We start from the raw sequence: 21,176 nt of genomic DNA, 5'->3' as shown, positions 1-21,176 counted from the left end.
CTATGACCTTAGCTGCATCACTCAATTCTTACCTTCAGTTTCATTATCTTCTCCAGAGTTCCTGTGAGGATTAAATAGCTGTGTTTGAACAAACATGGATGAGAAACAGTCTCTGCTTTTAAGGAGTGTACATTCTAGTGTATAAAATAACAAAGTGGAGTATGAGAATGCGCAAGTAAAGATATCAACAAATGGTTTAAGAGTATGTAGAAAGGAGAGAGACATTCTGATCAAATGTTCCAACAGTATTGCCATAATTTTTACCTAATTTTTGTACAAGCAGTGTGAAAATATAAAATGTACTAGAAAAAAGTTGGCTTGTAATTGTTAATCCCTGTAAGGTTCTAAGTAATACCAAACCCCATGAATCCATGCTTTACAAAATAGAAAATCATTTTTTTTCTTGCCCCAATTCCAACAAAAATATTTAGAATAGCACTTTTCAGGTACAAACACATATAATCTAAACTCCCATCTCTATTTTCTGCTGCAGTGTTATGTAATCATCGGTGATCCTGAACCACTGCAAGATCCTAAAATTGTTGCGTTCGGCTTACTAGGGTATTTTAGAGAGATTTTCAGAACAGGTTGAATGAATAAAAAACTTTCTGTCTATCCCTTGGTGGCTTCATTGGATAAAATTTATAAATAAGATCACCCCAAACCATTCCCCAAGCATATGGATGGATTAACCTGTAGCCCATTTTACACATCTCTTAATAGACATGTTGTTTAAGTGTCCAATGTTCACTGACCCTCAATGTTCTACACCAGGAAACTACTATTATTACTTGCCTTGGGCCCGCACAAAGCCAGTTGTTACCCTGACTTCATACTGGGAGGACATTAGTCATCGCCTGGATGCGGTGAACACTCTCCTAACCATGGCAGAACGGCTGGTAAGTTTATCTTTTCTATATTTCCTTTCCACTGGACAGAGTGAATTATGTATTAGTTACAAGGTAGGCCCTGTAAGTGACATCAGAATATAGTGATAAGCAAGATAAGAGCTATTTCTTTAGTAACAGTTGACATCAGTGATCCAAGGCTGGCATGGAGGTTCAGAGATGTTGGGGACATGCACTCCTTCCCTCTTGTTGCTCTGCCATCATTAAGGAGTTGTCATTGTCTGCATGGTTGAGGCTGCTCACCACTAAGCCTGCCCTCAAGCCTGAGGGAAGAGGAATGGGGAAGTAGATGGCACAGGCCTTTCCCTTGGAGGGAAAGACCGAGAAGTCACACACTTGATTTCTACTCATTTTCCATTGGCCAGAATCCAGTCATACAACTACATCTCACTCTAAGGGGACTGGGAAGTGCCGTCTTATGCTTGGGTTGGCATAGGCCAGATAAAAGTCCTCTTCCCGAGGAAGAGGGGGGTGGATATTGAAGTGGGAGGACAACCCACAGGTTCTGCCACAGTTAGGAGTGGTGTGGAGAATGGTTCATGCCAATAGAAATATGCAGCCCTTAGAGCTCTATTGTTGAGTAAAAATCTCCACTGTGGGAAGAGGTGGGCTCAGAGGAACCAGAGCCTGACATTTTATGCTCTTTTTGTAAACTAGAGGGAACTTTCCTTGTTTGGAGGTTGGGAGTTCCCTCTGGCAGAAACTGCATAGATGTGGTATCTGTTATTTTCCATCTAGTTGATATTGATGAGGAGGGGCACATGGTTGGGATATTTCTAAGTCAAAGATACTAAATTGGTGTGATTAGTGTTTTGATTTCCAGATTATATTAGTATTAATTTTTTCTAAGGTCTAACCTCTGTCAGGGTAAGACCAATACATGTGGGGGTCCTGGAATTTACCTGATCTAAGATTCCACAGCAAAATCTAAACATATTGTTTTATGGGGGCACCTGGGTGGCTCAGTTCGTTAAGCGGCAGACTCTTTTTTTTTGGTTTTGTTAATATAATTTATTGTCAAATTGGCTAACATACAGTGTGCAGAGTGTGCTCTTGGTTTTTGGGGTAGATTCCTGTGGTTCATTGCTTACATACAATACCCAGTGCTCATCCCAACAAGTGCCCTCCTCAATGCCCATAACCCATTTTCCTCTCTCCCATATCCCCCACCCCATCAACCCTCAGATTGTTCTCTGTATTTAAGAGTCTCTTATGGATTGAAACAGCCAACTCTTGATTTTGGCTCAGGTCATGATCTCATAGTTCATGAGATTGAGCTCCATATCTCTCTCTGCACTGACAGCACAGAGCCTGCTTGGGATTCTCTCTCCGCCCCCATCTTTCTGCCCCTTGCCCCCCCCCCCCACCACCGTGTTCATTCCCTGTCTCTTTCTCTCTCAAAATAAATGAATAAACATTAAAAAATATATATTGTTTTATATTATAAAGATGATATTGAAGGAGAATTGTAGTTTAAGTTAAGCATAATTGTTCACCTGACATGCAGTCTGGTTGTGGTATTAACTTCCAGTCCTCCGTCTCAAGGAAATTAGTAAAGAACTGGTCACCCCTCTATTCTGATTATGTTTTGGGTATTCTTCAGGCCTTTTTCTTCCTTGTTCTTCTCCTCAGCATTGATCAGGCTATCCTTATTCCATGCTGATCTGGACAACATGGGGGCTTTCCATGATCAGGACTTTTGATGATCATGGTGGGCACTCTCTCAATCTGTGTCAGCAGATGCTCAAAGTGACACAATAGTATATTCTGGGCTCATCTTGTACTGCTCTGCCCTAATTCTCAAATCGCCAATTTTCTGAAGAATTCTGTTTCCTCTTAGCGGGAATATCGTATGAAAACCAAGATCTGGGTATTAGATGCTCACTACTATTTAGATGCCATTGCTTCTAGGCCTTCTCAGTGGACAGACTTAATGACGGGCACATGCACACACATATTCACATGTGATTTATTTCTAGATCTATCAATATATGAAAAGCAATGAATTTATAAGCCTAACTCCAAATCCATTCTAATGTCACAGGTTTGTTCTAGTCTTCCCTATTTCTATATTTATAACTCTTTTCTCCAACAGTGAGAAACGTCATTTGCTCATTTGTTCAATCCTAATATCCATAGATAAACCACTGCAACAAACAAATTTAGAGTTTGATATATTCATGGTTCTTTTCTTCAAATCTTTTTAACGTTTATTCATTTTTTTGAGAGACAGAGAGAGTGAGTGGGGGGGCAGAGAGAGAGACACACACGCAGAAATCTGAAGCAGGCACCAGGCTCTGAGCGGTCAACGCAGAACCCTATGCGGGACTCGAACTGACCAACTATGAGATCATGACCTGAGCCGAAGTCAGCCGACTGAGCCACCCAGGCGCCCCAATGGGTTAACCGACTGAGCCACCCAGGTGCCCCAATGGTTTTTTTCTTTAAATTGAGAGTATATCATCAAAATATTGTGTTCAAAAATTATTTGGATCAGTTTGGTGTAGTCATATAGTTCATTTGTTTCTGTTTTATATTCCATGGTAGGATTCCTTCTCCCATCTTTATTGGTTTTATTTTATTTACTTTTTAAATACATAAAATATTTACATGGTTTCAAAGGTCAAGGATATATGAAAGATTGCCCTGTTACTTATAGATGTCAGCGTTGATTGCCTTTTGAAGAAAAGTAAATAGTGCTGAGCTATGGTGAGCATTACTAAACGTAAAAAATTAAATGCATTGGTTTTTCTGTCAAGTCTTTTGTATATTTTTTCTTGAAAAGGAACATTAAACCTTTACTAGGTTTAATGGCATGACGCACAATTAACCGATTATTTCCTCTCTTTCCAAACTCTCCAGCAATCAAACACAGAGGCTCTAAAATCAGGGATACAAGGTAAAATTCCTGCAAACCAGTTGGCCGAATTATGGTTGAAGCTGATCGACGAAGTTATAGAAGACACAAGGTACAGTGATCTTGTTCCTATCTCAGAATTCCCAGTCATGCTCTCCTCCCTGAAACTGTAAGGAGAGCCTCTAGGATTGTTCCCAGTGTTGGCCTGAAAAAATGAATTTGAATTAGTCAAGCTTTTCAAAAGGCCCTAGTCACTGGGAGGAGTCTCTGAATCACCACCAGGAAAAGTTCTTTCTGATTTGGTGCCAATTCTAAAGCAGCCTGGGGAAGCTGAGGGCCCTGAAGGAAACATCCCAGGGCAGCCTCAGGCAAGTGGTGGGGACAAGGAAGGAGGATGCTGGCCTGTGCTTGTGGGCCCCCCTCCTGGAGAAGGGTGAAGCCTGGCTCCCACAGAGAATGGGGTCTAGGGGTGGAGCATTGATTTTGCCATTCAGAATCACATTCCTAATGCACAAACACATTTTTAGAAGTAGCCTTTTTACTTGCTTTTTTTTACTGAATGCCTAAGAGACTGTATCTAAGGCTCCCTTCCCAAAGCCAGTAGATTTGACTTGAGCCGGAGAACCTTTTAGAACTGTGACTTAGAGAAACAGCTCAGAACTCTGGGCATTTGGAACTCAAAAGGGGAAGTGATTCATTCCAAACTCAGTTTAAATATTGGCTAATAGAGCAGTGGACAGGAAAACTCCAAAAGGAAAGCATATTGAAAACTTCTCACAAGCAGCAAGAAACAGGACCGCTTTTTTTTGTCCCCCTCGGGGCTAATGCCCTCAGTCTCCAAGTCTTCTTATGCCTTCTAGTGGTTTAGCTAGGTCATTGAAATGCAGCTGAAATCAGAGCACTGGTGGGCTCTCGCTTAAATTCAGAAAATTTAAATCAGGGTCCTAACAGGTCATCTCTCCCAGTCCCCTTTATTTTATGGATGAGAAAACAGAGGCCCAAGGGGGTGAACGATGCATCTAACGTCCAGGGTGGGGTTTATCCACACAACTTTTCCTGCTACATGCTACACCCAGTCAACTTCTATTTATTGAACGTCTCAAATGTGACTTTTGAGCTAGCTGCTTCCATATGCATTTTTGCCTCAGATCATTCCAGGGACTTAACCTTTCCAATGCATTGCCATAACTACTTAATGTGACCAAACAGAAACATTTGGTAATGCCTTCAGGTAGAAAATTCTATGAATTTTAGGATTTGCTGAGCAAAACACAGAAAGACCTCTTTACACAGTTTTTGAAGTACCCAATTGATGTGAACTGTGTTTTCAAAATCAAATGGAATCTTTTTAACTTCATGTATCAGGAAACTTGTGTTTAAAAGAAGTCGTGCTAGGATTTCCTCCATTTAAGAAGCTAGGGGAAATTCAAACCAATGGAAATTCTTAGTAGAGACAATGTGAGTAGAACTTCCTGGAATTGATGACAACCTCACCCTGTGGCCCCCACCAGCTGCCATAGTGAGAGGAAGACCCTGCAGAAGAAGGCTAATTCTGGCCCCAACTCAGCTGTTCTAGACTTCTCACTTTAATGGGAGCTTTGCCTACACAAGTGGTTCTTAACGTTTTGGGAGCTAATGGGCCCCTTTGAATATCTAATGAGACCATGACAATGAAGAAGGCAGTGCTTGATGACCTCATTCAGACCTTACTCTGCAGTAGGGAGTGTTCCAAATGCTCTCCATATATTAATTCATTTATTTCTCACAACAGCCCAATATTTTCATGCATTTGAAGATAGGGAAAGAAGAGATTAAGTAACTGCTCAAGGTCACATCACGGGACTAGTAAATGGTGGAGCCAGGATTTTTACCCAGATAGCTGCAAAGCATGTCGTCCTCATCATACATCACACTGCCTGACTTTTTAAATAAGTTCCAGGGATTTGCAGACCTCCTGAGCACCCCGCCCCCCCCCCCCAGGACTGCCTAGGGGTGCATGGTCCTTAAGAGCCCTTCTGCTAAATGCTCTGTAATCTGCCTTCCCCTCCTTCATTTTGTGGGTCTGCACAGTAGTTTTAAGAAGCAAAAGAAGGGAAGGCCTGTTCCTCCCAAAGGCTGCAGCTGTTGCCATCTTCTCTCCAGTGACTCCATGGGCCTTGAGTCAAACCCAAGAACTTGCTTTGGAATTTTAATCCCCCTGCATTCCTCGTGAGAGTAAGGAGGGTTTGTCTGACAGGTCTGCTCTGCCAATGCCACACACACTCAACTTCAGCTTAAACCTGGTCATGCTTATGAGTCAGGAAACTGGTGTGGCTTGCAAGATGGAAATCAAACATAAATGACTGACAGTTCTGAGGCCTGAAAAGCTATTCTACAGATTATCTGTTTCTTTTCTTTTTTAGGTACACGTTGCCTCTCATGGAAGGAAAAGCTAATGTCACAATTCTTGACACTCAGATCCAAAAGTTGCGGTCCCGATCTCTCTCCCAGATACACGAGGCAGCTGTGAGGATGAGGTCTGAGGCCACAGAGGTGAAGTCCACGCTGGCGGAAATTGAGGACTGGCTTGATAAACTGCTGCAGCTGACTGAAGAGGTAGGACTTTTAAACTACACAAAGGTCACTTGATATGGAAGAGGGATTCTGTGGAGGGGCACCAAGGATAGAGAAGGTGGTAAGAGAATGTAGTATATTATCTTGGATATTGAGCAAATCTGACAGAGGTGAGACCAAGAAGTGACTGGGCTGGGATAGTAATGGGTAATGGGGTGAATATCACTGAAGTGAGAACAGAAGAATTTTGAGTTGGTGGTTCTGGAAAGATCTTCAAAGTGGACAGATCAGAGAGTATGTCAAGTAGAGGGAGAAAGCAGCAAATCTATGTAGCACAGAGGATTGAAGTGCCACCTTTTCTTGGGACCGGGAAGACCTGGTTTTGAATCCTGGATCTACTGTATGTAACCTTGGGCAACCTCTCTAAGCCTCAGTTTCCCCATATATAAAATGGGATAATTGTAGTACTCACTTCATAGCATTGTATTTAGATGATGAGTATGAAGGGCTTAGCATGATGTAGGGCACATCGCGGTGCTGGGTAAATATTGGCTGCCATTAACCTCTGTGTACTGGAAAAACGAGAGTATAAGACCCCTCCTATTGACCTTCAGAGATTTGGGTGGGTGGGGGTCATAATATATTTGTGGATAGAAATACATTTGAGGGGCGCCTGGGTGGCTCAGTCGGTTAAGCGTCCGACTTCAGCTCAGGTCACGATCTCGCGGTCTGTGAGTTTGAGCCCCGTGTCGGGCTCTGGGCTGATGGCTCAGAGCCTGGAGCCTGCTTCCGATTCTGTGTCTCCCTCTCTCTCTCTGCCCCTCCCCCGTTCATGCTCTGTCTCTCTCTGTCTCAAAAATAAATAAACGTTAAAAAAAATTTAAAAAAAAAAAAGAAATACATTTGAAAAAACATGCGATTATAGGTAATTTTTATTTTCTACTTTTTATGCTTTGGTACTTTCCAAGTTTCCTATGGTGACAACTTATATCACCTTTATAATCAGAAAAAAAGGGGGATTTAAAAGACTAAATTAATATTTCAGATTTGGCAAATATTGGATTGAGGTGGAGATACTTGGTCAGTGTCCAGTGAAATATATGAAACCAATAACCCTTGACTACTGATGGCAAGAAAAGAGGGGGTATTTCCTAAACTACCTCTCAGAGCTGTGTAGGTCAGACTTTTGGCAGGTGAAGCCACCGCCCCCACCCTGCTTCACTCTATTCCCTTTGGACCAGCCACAGCCTGCCTCCCCGCCCTACAGACTCTGTGGTCCCAGAAGACGTGCGACTCAGGAATTCAGACAGAGCCCTAATCACAGAGTTTCTAAGGGGAGCCCTGAGGAGCCAGCCTGCAGGGTCTCCAGTCCCTCTGTGTTTAGACTAACTCCAGTTTTGCTTACTTTTCCATCCACCCATGTGACCAGCCACAGAACAGTATGCCTGACATTATCATCTGGATGATCCGGGGAGAGAAAAGACTGGCCTATGCACGCATTCCTGCACATCAGGTTTTATACTCCACCAGTGGTGAGAATGCATCTGGGAAATACTGTGGGAAAACCCAGACCATCTTGCTGAAGGTATGGCTTCAACACCGTGTCATGTGAAATACTTACATGCAAACCCCACATTCCCAAGAAGGGGCTGCTTTATTTTCTGACCGTTGAAGGACTACTAGGGCAATCACGATCAATTCCTACCCATTCTGGCATCTTCCCCTGGAGTGATAATTCCCAGAGAGTAGTCTGATGCCTGGCTTCACAGAAATATAAGTGGATTCTCATATCTGTTTGTACATTTAATCTGATGGAATAAGTTGCTTGGTTGAAGTACATGAAGAGAATCAGGCCTCAAAGAGATATGTAATTGGAAAAGGGAGGAGTATTTTAATATCTTTTTCAGATAATTGTGGATACACATCTTTGATACAACACCAGACTCAAGTAGTAGCTTCTAAACGGCTATTTGCAGTATGGAATTTGAAAGTGTATCAGTGACCTTTTCATTCTCTGCTACATGGAAATCCATTCGTTTTTCTTGTACTTTGAATGGTTCTTTTATCCATCCCTGATTTTGTAACATTTAGCATTGATCATTTACAAAATATTAGTTCATGAAATTATGCAGATTTTCCTAATGTTGACACATTTTATCTTGCAACATTGGAAAAAAATCACATTTATTAATATTACTCATCAGGAAAGTCTTTATGTATCAGGATGCTATGAAGTTCACCATGACAGCTACAAGTTTTAAAAAATTCTTACTTGTTTTTACTTGGAAGACTGACATCTATCATTGGCTATAGAATACAGTCAGTTATCGTCCTTGAAGTAACAGGTTCACTTGGTTTATGTTCAAAAAAACGTCTGCCCCACACCTAAGTCTGAGTGGCCGTGTTTGTCTGTAAATCACTGTTTCAAGTAAAAAACGTTTCCATTAAAAAACAAAAAGGGGTCATCTTGGTAGCTCAGTCATTTGGGCATCCAGCTTCGGCTCAGGTCATGATCTCATGGTGCATGGGTTCAAGCCCTGCATGGGGCTCTCAGCTCTCAGCATAGAGTCCACTTTGGATCTTCTGCCTCCCTCTCTCTTTGCCCCTCCCCCTCTGCTCTCTCACTCTCTTGCTCTCTCTCCCTCTCTGTCTCAAAAATAAACATTTTTTAAAAAGGCTAATTCAGATGAGCGCTGGGTGTTGTATGGAAACCAATTTGACAATAAATTTCATATTAAAAAAATCAAATAAATTTTTTAAAGTAATAAATAAATAATAAAAAAATAAAAGGGCTAATTCAGAGGTGCCTGGGTGGCCCAGTCAGTTAAGCGTCTGACTTCAGCTCAGGTCATGATCTCATGGTCTGTGAGTTCAAGCCTTGTGTTAGGCTCTGCACTGACAGCTCAGAGCCTGGAGCCTGCTTCAGATTCTGTGTCTCCCTCTCTCTCTGCCCCTCCCCTGCTCACGTTTTCTCTCTCTCTCTCTCTCTCTCTCTCTCTCTCAAAAATAAATTAACATTAAAAAAATTAAAAAGTAAATTTAAAAAGGCTAATTCAGTTCACATTTCAAACAACCACATAAGAGATTTTTCGCAAGCTATACAGTAATATGCAGCAGAAATAATTTGTGTATACTTTCCATTTCATCACACAAAATATTTTAAAAACGTACTCAAGGGGGCGCTTGGCTGGCTCAGTCAGTAGAGCATGTGACTCGATCTCAGGGTCATAAGTTCAAGCCCCAGTTTGGGCATGGAGCTTACTTAAAAAAAAAAAAAAAAGTTAAAAGTGAAAGATATACTCAAGGATCGTGATTTGATAAGATTAGTAACTTTTACTGATTTATTTAAAATTGGCATTTCTTTTCTTTACTGAGAGTGATGAAGAAAACTATCACCACAGGTTCATTTTGGTGTTACTGCCCCAATTCCTGCTGCAGTGCCCAGAGTCTTATCCACCACTGCTTTTGTGCCCTCAGTGCCCATGCCAGTACAGCGGAAAACGACAAGTAACACGTTAGTATTATTAGGAAAATAGTTTTACTCCGTGAACCTCCTGAGAAGGTCTCAAGGACACACAGGGGTCTAGGGATTACATTTTGACAACCACCGCTTTCGTTGTTATCACAATCTCTGCTGTAGGGTCATTTGGAAACATTTTAACTAAGCTGACATAAAAGTAGGCTGGGGAGAACAGGAGAACAGTGATTGGATGTTCAGTCTGTTTGTGGCTTGAACTTAACGTCACCGCGTGTGCTACAGCCAGTGTTATTGTGCATCTCACAGTATCCGCGGGAAAACAACCACGGACCCAAGGTGCCTGTGCAGCTGCGGGTGAACATCTGGCTGGGCCTGAGTGCTGTTGAGAAGAAGTTCAACAGCTTCGCAGAAGGAACATTCACCGTCTTTGCTGAAATGGTACATTTCATGACATGACTATCTTTTCTTTCCGTGGGGGAGTCCTTTTACATGTCCTCCTTAGAGAAAACGCTCACAGATCAAAAACAGCCACAGCCATCAGCACTACCTAGAATCCCATCTGAGGGACCTTCCTCTGGGGGCATAGGGAAAGATTGGCCACATTGGGACGGACCCACCAGAGTGATTCATACACAGACAACCCAGGAATGAGGACACTGGGCAGGTGCAGACCTTGAGAGGTGTGCTTGGGGGGTGGGGGTCTTTGCACCACGGAAGACTCATTCCTCACATAGGGAAACCTCTCTAAGTGATGGTAAAACCGGGTATCCTGTTGACCATGCTGACTGCCAGGGCCACCCGGGAGATTCTGATTCTGTAACTGAGTTAGGGATGAGCACCAGCAGTGATTCCAGGGTGGGTGGATATGAGACCTCAGTGGACCACTTAGAGAAACAGTGAAATACATGGGAAACACACAGAGCCCTTACAGAGCAGGCTCGGAAGTGCCACTGGAGATCAATAGAGGGTGTGCTGCAAGGCACACGGAAGGCCTGGAATGTCTGATACTTATGCACAGTCAACTGGACCACGTGGAGTCATGGCATCAGGGCATGTGCAGGAGACGCTTGCTCCAACATTCACGTAGGGTTTCTTGACATCGGCCTGTCTCCAGCTCTGAGGCTGGAGCTCAGCTGGGAGAAGCTAGCTAGCACTGAGCAAGGATCAACCAGTCCAGGGCTCCGTTTCACCCTTTCTAGATCTTTCAGACTAGATAGCTCAGACTCTAGTTTCAACTCACATTAAAGAGGTGATCCACACATCTTAGTTGCGTGATGAGTTTCCTTAGATTCTCACAACCTATGAGTACCAGTAGGGGCACGTTAACGGCAATAATGGACATTTCAACTGGTTCCTGCCCTCCTGTGCTAAAACCACACCTCTGTTCTCTGCAGAATCCACCATCACCCTGCATCCCCTACCAGATTTCTGGAGGTCTCTGAGGTGCTTCACATGTGTTAACAGTCTTGCCAAATTCCTTGCCTGGATTTTATTCTAGCCATGCTGGCCTCCAAGCAGAAGTAGTGGGAACACCTTGCTCCTCTATTCTGTGTCCTTGTCGCTTAGAAACTGGAGAAGCCATGCGCATGCCCCCAAGTCTCACAGCCCCTTGTAACAATAGCTTCTTCAGCTGCTTCCTGAAGCTTATCTCCTTTCAAGGTTCAGAGCCCATATCTGAGACAGGTACTACTGTGGTTGCTTGAACCCAATTTCCCCATCAAGCCTCTATTCAGACTTGTTCCTTCCTTCTTCAACCTCAGTCAAACTTCCCTGTCACTTGCAAATCATCTTTGCAGTGGGCTCATCAGCAGAAAAATGGAAATTTCAGCTTGCACCCCAACAGGGACACTCACCACTGGCAAATCATAACCTTTTTGATGGTTGACAGAGTGAAGAGCAGACCTTTGTAGATTTATAAGTTCCAACTTAGAAAGAAATGCCCTGTAAACCAAAGTCTGTCATTGCCACTGAACCTGGGCTTCCAGAAAGATCTTGATCTTCATCCCCACTATATTCCAGAGGGGATGAAGGCACAGAACTTTTAGGCTCCATAAAGGCTGGGCCCTTAAAGGACCTTCATATGTCAGACAGGTTCTTTGTAGACTGCCTAGGAAATGTACCATCAATTATAATGTTGATTCTGTGGGGAAATGGGCCCTAAGTTCTAGACAGTAGACTGTTTACAAGTAAACTCTTAGAAGCCTGCACATTCATAAATTGATGACTTTTGTGGGTATTTTAAAAATTAGGTTGACTAAAGAGACTCTTAAATACAGAGAACAATCTGAAGGTTGATGGGAAGTGGGGGGAGAGGGGAAATTGGGTGATGGGCATTGAGGAGGGCACCTGTTGGGATGAGCACTGGGTGTTGTATGTAAGCCAATTTGACAATAAATTATATTTAAAAATTTTTTTTAATTAAAATAAAAATTAGGTTCAGAGAACCATTTGGAGCCATTCAGTATAGTAATGGAAACAACTAGTGTGATATACCACTGTTCACAATCATTTGCACATTTGAACAATTCTATGAGAATTGGTAGTATTATCCCCAATTAACAGATGGGAACACTGTGTCTTAGAAAGATGAGTGATTTGCCCAAAATTACATAATCAGTAGCAGCTCGAGTTAGGTCCCTACCTTCTAGGTATAAAGTTTTTTTTACTTTCTATCATTGTTTAGCTTAAATGGGCTTAAACATTTAGAGGTGGGCTTTATTTCTTGCTCTCTGATGGTGTTTCTCTAATTTGTTTTTAACAGTATGAAAATCAGGCTCTTATGTTTGGAAAATGGGGCACTTCTGGGTTAGTCGGTCGTCATAAATTTTCGGATGTCACAGGAAAAATAAAACTCAAGAGGGAATTCTTTTTACCTCCAAAAGGCTGGGAATGGGAAGGAGACTGGATAGTTGATCCTGAAAGAAGGTAAGTTTTTCCACTTTCTGAGAAAACAGGGATGACAATAAAGCCTTTCCCTAGAAAGTGCTAAATGAATCTTCTCCATCATCATTCTTGGAAATATTTATGTAACACTCACTGAACACAAGTCCATAGAAACTTGAAATATGTCATTGGTGCCCCATAATAAAACAAGGAAATACAAAAAGCACCTAGTGCTAACATTTGTTGAGAACTTATTATGTGTGAATGTGTCAAGCAGTGTACTAAGCACCAGTGTGCTAATCACTTTGTTGAATCTGAACTACAGCTCTACAAGGTAGGTAGTGTCAGAAATTATGAAGGGTCTGAGATTTTTAACAAGCAAACAAGGTCACCTGCTATACTTCCATGGATGCTGGAAGGAGATTCAGGACTCCTGGGTCAGAGACAAAGGACTTCACGGCCAGCCCCAATAGCTGTACCAGAATTAACATTTGCTCTAGTCACTCTGTGGGAATAGGGAGTCAGTTCCCACAGAGTGACAAGCAGATGGTCAGATGACACTTAAACATGAAGTGGTTTGTGTAACAGGAGAGGAAACTGAGCTTAGGGAACCAGAATCAATTGGTTAGCAAGCCCGCTGGCCCTTTGCTCCAGAGAGAGAGAGAGACACTCTCTCTGTCTTCCAAGATTATTCCTCATATAAACATCCTTAACTGTGCAGAAACACAAGAAATCATAGAGAATTATCTCCCAACAAATAATAGCATTATCTCCACTTCACAAGTGAGGAAACTGAGAACTACAGAAATTAAATAACTTACCCAAACACACATGGGTTGTGAGTGGTACCAGTCCAGCCTGGGCACCAAAACCAGCACTCAACTATTTTGCTGGAATGTCTGTAAGAAACAGTAGAGACTATGCTTTAAATGGGTGAATTGTATCTCAAAAGCTCATTGTTAAAATGAAAGAAACAGTAGAGGGGAGGCAAGCATGTGTCCCCGGGAGTTTGGGTTTCTGCAAGTTGCCAACACCCTTGGAACCAGAGCTCCCCTTCCCCACCTCATCACAGCATACTTGACTTTGGAGGAAACGAGCTTGTGAAGCTGGATCTTAAGGCCTCAAGCTGGAGTTCTTCCTCTCTGTCCACATTCGTTTCCTGTGATCACAGGCATTGGGGAAGGAAGCCAATGAGCATGCTGGGTCTGCTCTGGTCTGTCAAGACCGGATGATTCCACATGATTGCTTTTAACCCACAACAGCTTGCTTTGGATGGGGTTGGGGTTGCTGGTGAGGAGAAGCGAAATGGGATCTGAATTGGACAGAAGGAAGAAAGGTTAGTGAGGACAGGGAAAGGCAGAGGCATTGTGTTTGGAAAAGTAGAAGGGTCAAAGCATGTCCGGGGTTGACGGGACCTCAGAGGCGGCAGCCAGGTCTTCTGTTCTCCTTCTCGGGGGCCCAGAGAAATGATGGGATGAGCTCAATTTATACAAAGAGTTGGGACTACTTACTTTCTGATTTCTTTCCAGTGCTTGATTCTAGGGGAGGATGCAGCAGGGAAAAGATGTAGGGCCATGGTGAAAGAAAAAGAAACCTCACTTGAGTGGGTACCTGGCAGAACACTCCAGTCAAAGTTGGAGCCTCCATACTTTCCATTATGGGTTGTCAAAATAGTTCCAACTCCAAGAGGAAAATTGGCCTGGCAGAGAGTCAGTATGGATTTCTTAAGTACTTAAATGGAGTCTGGAGTCTTAAATGACCTGGTTTGGCTGTCAACCTAGGAACTATCCAGAAAATGTAAACTCCTCCCTTCAGTTTGTGTTACGTAGACCATGCAAGCCATGAGTAAAAATTTCCACACTTGGCCTCATGAGACTGTCTCCCCTCAATTTTTTAAAATAGGGGGAATGAGGGTGGACAACATCCTATTCTTTTGAACTGTTAGCCAGGAGTTTTGCTGGGAAAAAAAAAAAAAAAAAAAAAAAAAGCTGAACGGTCCTGAACTGAAACAAAAATATGGAGCATAAGATCTCTATAAGGAGCTGCCCACAGGACTGTTTTCCCAGTCCCCACCCTAATTACTGAGAAGGAGCAGGCCTGCTAACTGGAGGAGTGCTCTATAATTTAGGTCTCCTTGTTCCCGCAGACCCCTTCTTCAAAGGAATGTCAGAAGCTATTAGGAAGAGGAGTTTGGAGTGGAGAACCCAAGGGGTAGAGTGAGGAGGGAACCGGTGTAGATGTTTCCCGACCATTGGGCCGAGCTGGGGTGGTTGGCTTCCATTGCTCCTTTGGTAACCCGAGCCTCACCCGCAGCTTGTTGACTGAGGCGGACGCAGGTCACACGGAGTTCACGGATGAAGTGTACCAGAATGAGAGTCGCTACCCCGGGGGGGAGTGGAAGGCAGCCGAGGACACCTACACGGATGCGGTGAGCGGGCTGCTCCCCAGAGAGAGCCTCAACCCTAGCTCTTTGGAACCACGACCCGTGAACCCGCCGACCATGAGGCGCGGCCTCCCCCTCTCTTCTGCTCTGTCTCGTGTTCTGAACAGCCTTACCTTAACTTTAAGCCACACAAGTGCACCTATAAATTACTTTCTCTGGAGAAGTCACTGGGCCTGTTTAGATGTTGGTACAAGGTAAAATTTGAGTTGTGCAATAAATAAATATTTATCATTTAACTCGTTTAAAAAGCACAACAAATGGAATGTGTATGTCTCTAAAATATTCAAACAGCATAAAAGGAAATGAAAAGTAATTCTCCCAGATTTATATTCCACCCCCACCCCACCCCGTGGTAACTACTGAAAACATGTTTCTGTTCTTGCTCAACTATATAACTTTTTCCTTCCTCTCTCTCTCTCTCTCTCTCACACACACACCTAAATAGAATTGTGTTGTGTGCACAGTTCAACAACTTGTATTTTCCATATGACAGTGTATCGTGGACATCTTTTGATATCAGTACATATAGAACTATGAACTTTTTAAAAAAATGCCTGCAGAGTGTTTTATTCTATGCACCCTCTCTAATTTATTTAAATGATCCTCTCCTTGTAGACATTTTTTTTTCTAGTGTTAGGTTTTTTTAAGCAATGCAGCAGTAAATGTTTTTATACGTACATTTTTATTCACTTGTGAAAAATTTTTTTTAATTTTTTTTTAACGTTTATTTATTTTTGAGACAGAGAGAGACAGAGCATGAACGGGGGAGGGTCAGAGAGAGAGAGGGAGACACAGAATCTGAAACAGGCTCCAGGCTCTGAGCAGTCAGCACAGAGCCCGACGCAGGGCTTGAACTCACGGACTGCGAGATCGTGACCTGAGCCGAAGTCGGACGCCCAACCGACCGAGCCACCCAGGCGCCCCCACTTGTGAAAATTTATCTCCAGGAAAAATCCCTGGATTGGTTTGGTCAGATTTCAGTACATATGCAATTTTGATAAGTACTGCCAAACAGCTTTCAAATAGGTTGTATAAGTTTGCATGTCCAGCAACAGCTTCTTAGAGGGCTGTTTTCCTAAACACTCACTACCCCACTGCCACAGCCTTGTCACTGCATGATCAGTGGTAACCTGATGTCATCTCCATTTTCTCACTCTTAAAGTGAGGCTGGGTAATTTTCCATGTGTTTATGGACCACCTTTACTTCTGTTCTTAGGAACTTTTTTTTTTCATAACTGTCGGTTTTAATGCAGTCAGTACTTAAGTGAGTATTTAACCTAAACCTTGCTTAATCTTACATGATTAGCATCTAGACCCTCCAGTGACATTATCTTGTACTTGAAAACATGTTTTTTTCCACACTTTTTCCATCTCTGATGGTTTCTTTCCTACTAGCTCCTCATAAAGACAGTTGTACCATTTCATAATTTTAAGTTGAACACAGGAAATGGCTGATATTTGACCATTTTTGATGGTCAAAGCAATTCCCATGGTTCAACCCAACATACCCCCTAACAGTGGAAACAGAAGGTATTCTAAAAAAACTAATTTCGTGTAGCAGCTGTGCATAGAGATTAAAGATTCTTCTGAGTGTAGCTTCTAAGTTAGCACGTGAATACCATTGTTAAATGTGAGGTACCATCTCCCTTTTGCTTCTTATTGGACCCTATGACTTGCTTGTCTTCATTTTTTCGTTTTTGTTTTAAAGAACGGTGATAAAACAGCATCGCCCAGCGAGCTGACATGCCCTCCAGGTTGGGAATGGGAAGATGACGCATGGGTATATGACATAAATCGTGCAGTGGATGAGAAAGGTAACATTTTAGATCTATTACATGCCGGGCTGTCTGCAGCAAGGCCCTGCTTAACTAAAGTGTCCTTGGCAGGGAGGAGTCTTACTTCTGTTGGTTTGTGACAATCAGGTCTTGGATATTAGCTGTGACTCTTCAGATGCAAAATCTGAAGGACAAGCAAGTGGTTGGACAGGTGTGGGTGGGGGGCAAGAGTGAAAAATACAAGATCACAGGGGGCCAGGTGGCTGCACGTTGAGATGCTGGGGATCCAGGGTGAGAATTTGGGAGGGAAGTGGAATTTGGACTTTCTCTTTTCTAATCACACCCATAGCTTCCCTGGGAACATCACACACAGGACCCCGTAGCTCAGGAAGAAGGACTATAAAATGCCTTAAAAGTCAACCTATTCAGCAATAATGCAGATTGTTGTTGTGGTTTTTTTTTTTTAAGTAAGGTTGACATTCAATAATGTATATTATTGACATAGATTCTGTTAATGGTGTTTATCCTTTTCAATGAATAGTAATGTAAAGTTAAATGACTATAATATTTGGAAATATCAAAAGAGAAAATCTGATTTTTTTTCCCTTATGAAAGAAAAAAAACAACCATAATACAGAAGGGTTCAACTAGATAATAAATTTCTTACTGATCTTGATGCACACGCCAAGCCTTATAATAACAGCTAGCACTGAGCACAAACATAGTCCTAGTTATTTGCATGTGTTATTTTGATGAACTCTGTTTTAAAAAGGTATTCTTTATCGTTATTGCTGGGGAAATTAGGCCATAGGCAGGTTTACTAACCAGCAAGGAACTTTTTTAGTGAACATCCAGCGGTGGTGATGCTGGGATTTAAACTCTGGCTGTGCAGCTACACAGACGACACCCTTCAGCACTGTCCCCATCTGCCTCTTGCACTGTGCTTTATTCGTAGACGCACTAAATTACCATGAGTGATTGGAGGGAGAAAGGGGAAGGAGAACCTCGTGGGCGCAAAGGAAGCAGTTTGAAGAGGGATCCAAGGGGACAGAGCTGTATTCAGTTTGGCTGAACTGCAGCAAAGTGGAAGGGGCAGTGGCATTCCTTGTCACCACAGAGAATGTTGATGGGGGAGCAGAGAGATTGACTGGATGTTTTCTGGAAGTTTATGTAGCAATCTGGCAAATGCATCTCTTTGGGATAACCGTTTGCAAACTCTGTTCCAGGCTGGGAGTATGGAATTACCATTCCTCCTGATAATAAGCCCAAATCCTGGGTTGCAGCAGAGAAAATGTATCATACTCATAGACGGCGAAGGCTGGTCCGAAAACGCAAGAAAGATTTAACACAAAGCACTTCAAGTACTGCAAGGGTAAGAGTTACCATGGAGGAAGCTACGTCCGGGGATTTGGGGCGGGGGGGCCCACACAGAATTCCAGTGACTCTGCTTTTTCTACAGAAACCATTTGCCAATCAAGGGCCTAATGCCTGCTCAAAGAGGTTTGCAAAATATTCCCCCACCCCAACCAGCAACAACACATTACCTGCGAGCTTGTTAGAAACACCTCACTCCTGGGGCGCCTGGGTGGCGCAGTCAGTTAAGCGTCTGACTTCAGCCAGGTCACGATCTCGCGGTCCGTGGGTTCGAGCCCCGCATCAGGCTCTGGGCTGATGGCTCGGAGCCTGGAGCCTGTTTCCGATTCTGTGTCTCCCTCTCTCTCTGCCCCTCCCCCGTTCATGCTCTGTCTCTCTCTGTCCCAAAAATAAATAAAAAACGTTGAAAAAAAAAATTAAAAAAAAAAAAAAAGAAACACCTCACTCCAGACCTACTGATTTAAGAATCAGGGGTGTGGCCCAGCAATCTGTGCTTCTACATGTCTTTCAGGTGACCCAGAAGTAGACTGAATAATGAGAACCACTCTAGAGGTAGCAATAGAAATTATTTTGGTGGCATAAGGAAGTAGTGGCAATAGTTCAGCCCTTGGAATAAGATACACAGGGACTCAAATCCTGGCTTTACTTCCTTTCTCATCTGCAAAATGGGTATAATACCATGCTTTTAATTAGGGTAGTATAAGGCTTACGTGGAATAATAGTAAGTGAAATGGAATAATACTGCTCATAATAATAAGTGGAATGTGTTATGTGCCTTCTCTAATGCTAGGTACTGAATATGCATTATCTGTAATCCCCGAGATATACGTTTATCCTCATTTTTTAGATAATGCTCACAGAGGTTAAATGGACTCTAGGCCACCTGTCTAAAATGACTGAGCCAGCCATGTTTGAACGCAGGCAAGGCTGTTCCACAAAGTGCCTGACTCATAGTAAATGCAATGAAATTACTTTTTATTAGATAGGGAGCTCCTTGGACACAAAGATGGAAGCCGTCCACTTTGTATCCTTCTTGCCAGCTCAGAAACTAGTTCCTAACAACTAGTACCTCCAACTAGTAGTTGGAGTAGTTCCTCCAACTAGTAATGGAGGAGAATGAATAAACTGATAAACGAATACCTCTTATTCAACTACCCGTATTCTGATGGGGTGAGAAGTTCCTAGAGGCACTTGTCTCCCTCCTGCCTGCCACAGGAGAGCACCAAGAGGGGGTGGGAAGAAGACTAGAAACTTGGCCCAGTCCTACCAAAAAGTATTGTTGAGACTTTGATCCTGTTCCCTAACCTCCTCACTCTTGGCTACCTGAAATATTTCAGTGCCACTGTGAATACCACTAGAGCAGCGATTACAAGATTGTGCTTGACCTGCAATTACGTTTATTCAAAATTGAAAAACGAATCTCTACAATGGCTATAGCCTCCATAGAGCTCTTATTTCTGAGATCCTAAATATGATTCAGTATTATTTTGCATTTATTAAATCTAGTAATACTTTTAAGGTATTTACAGAAAATGTCCACCAGTAAAAGTCAGCCACACGAAGGCACGGACCCTGTCTTGTCTTGTCCTTCACTGCCTCGTTGGCGCTTAACACAATCTCTGTCACACAGTAGACACGCAGATTTGTTGAACTGCATACAACACTGAACACTGAGGGCATTTATGTTTAAACCGTTTTGAAGATAAAAAGTACTATACTCATAAGTTATTAGTTATTACGGAAGTAATATATCTGATCTATCACTTAGTTATGCTGGCTATTAGCTCAGATGAGACATTTAAATCCTAGGGACCGTGGTGTCACTTTTTCCTATAGAAAGTGGAGATAATAATGTTTTATAAACCGTATCACAATTGCAATGTCTTATGAGCTAATGAAAATGACAATATAGAAAGCAAGTTAAGAAAGAATCCATTTTCCTTAACCCTCCCCAAATCTGAATAAGGTGCCTCTCCTGCAATGTCTCATTCCATTGCAATTGCTTGGTTATCTCTCAGTGTTCCCACAGTCCATCAGCTCTGCAAGGACAGACAGCGTGTCTACTTCTTTCTTTGTTGTATCACTGGCTCGTAGCATAGTGCTCGGAACAGAGTAGATTTTCAGTGCGTATTTGCTGATTGACCACATAATCTGCCTTATCAATTAAGGGATATTATTATTGTTATTATTATGATTATCATTAGCATTCAAAGTTTTACTTCTGTTCTAGGCCATGGAAGAATATGAAGACCGGGAGGGCTGGGAATATGCTTCTTTAATTGGCTGGAAATTTCACTGGAAACAGCGTAGTTCGGATACCTTTCGCCGTAGACGCTGGAGAAGAAAAATGGCTCCTTCAGAAACACATGGTGCAGCTGCCATCTTTAAACTTGAAGGTGCCCTCGTAAGTAGTAAATACTCAAAGCTCAAAAACCCTGGTCGCAGGTGACATCTGTTAACATTCCCGGGCACAGGTTCCTTGGATTATACCTTGGAAACTACAAATGTTCAACAAATCAAGAGTGTCAATATACAGATGTGAGGGGGAGGAAAACAGAAGGATGGCTCACGGAATTAGAGAATAATTTATATGGACTCACAGTAATGAAGGGAGGGAGGGAAAAAGCAGAACGGTGGAAGGAAGGAATAAGAAAATGGCAGTGGTCCATCTAAAACAACATGGTGGTCGGGAGCCATTTCCAAACACAGCCTGTTTTTATATTTTTGCACACTGACCCTGCTTTGTGCTTCCACTGCTTATTCTTGTCTTCCTCCCACCTTTTTAATCCCCTTATTTATCCTTTATGCCTTTCCTTTTTAAAATTTTCAGCATCTGGGTTTGGTAAGGCTGACCTTGAGGCAGAAAGACTGGCTTCAACTTCATGCTCTGTTGCTTTCCAGATAA

General features: G+C 42.6%; 1 protein-coding gene across 4 annotated transcripts in view; it reads left to right on the top strand.

Moving 5' to 3' along the window:
* MYOF (myoferlin) overlaps nucleotides 1-21,176 on the top strand; it is a 153,203-nt gene that overhangs the window by 88,589 nt on the left and 43,438 nt on the right. For all 4 annotated transcript variants that reach the window (XR_009252459.1, XM_058697186.1, XM_058697184.1 and 1 more), the window contains 10 exons: nucleotides 775-899; nucleotides 3,771-3,877; nucleotides 6,168-6,360; nucleotides 7,748-7,903; nucleotides 10,103-10,234; nucleotides 12,558-12,721; nucleotides 14,993-15,107; nucleotides 16,831-16,936; nucleotides 18,124-18,269; nucleotides 20,502-20,675. Coding sequence is in view for 3 of the 4 variants with exons in the window: in XM_058697186.1 (XP_058553169.1) it covers nucleotides 775-899; nucleotides 3,771-3,877; nucleotides 6,168-6,360; nucleotides 7,748-7,903; nucleotides 10,103-10,234; nucleotides 12,558-12,721; nucleotides 14,993-15,107; nucleotides 16,831-16,936; nucleotides 18,124-18,269; nucleotides 20,502-20,675 (1,418 nt within the window). In the remaining variant the exon portion in view is untranslated. The remainder of the gene's footprint in view (nucleotides 1-774; nucleotides 900-3,770; nucleotides 3,878-6,167; nucleotides 6,361-7,747; nucleotides 7,904-10,102; nucleotides 10,235-12,557; nucleotides 12,722-14,992; nucleotides 15,108-16,830; nucleotides 16,937-18,123; nucleotides 18,270-20,501; nucleotides 20,676-21,176) is intronic.

This window comes from Neofelis nebulosa, chromosome 13, assembly GCF_028018385.1.
Source record: "Neofelis nebulosa isolate mNeoNeb1 chromosome 13, mNeoNeb1.pri, whole genome shotgun sequence".
Classification (NCBI taxonomy): Eukaryota; Metazoa; Chordata; class Mammalia; order Carnivora; family Felidae; genus Neofelis; species Neofelis nebulosa.
This window is presented reverse-complemented; position numbering and strand designations above follow the sequence as displayed.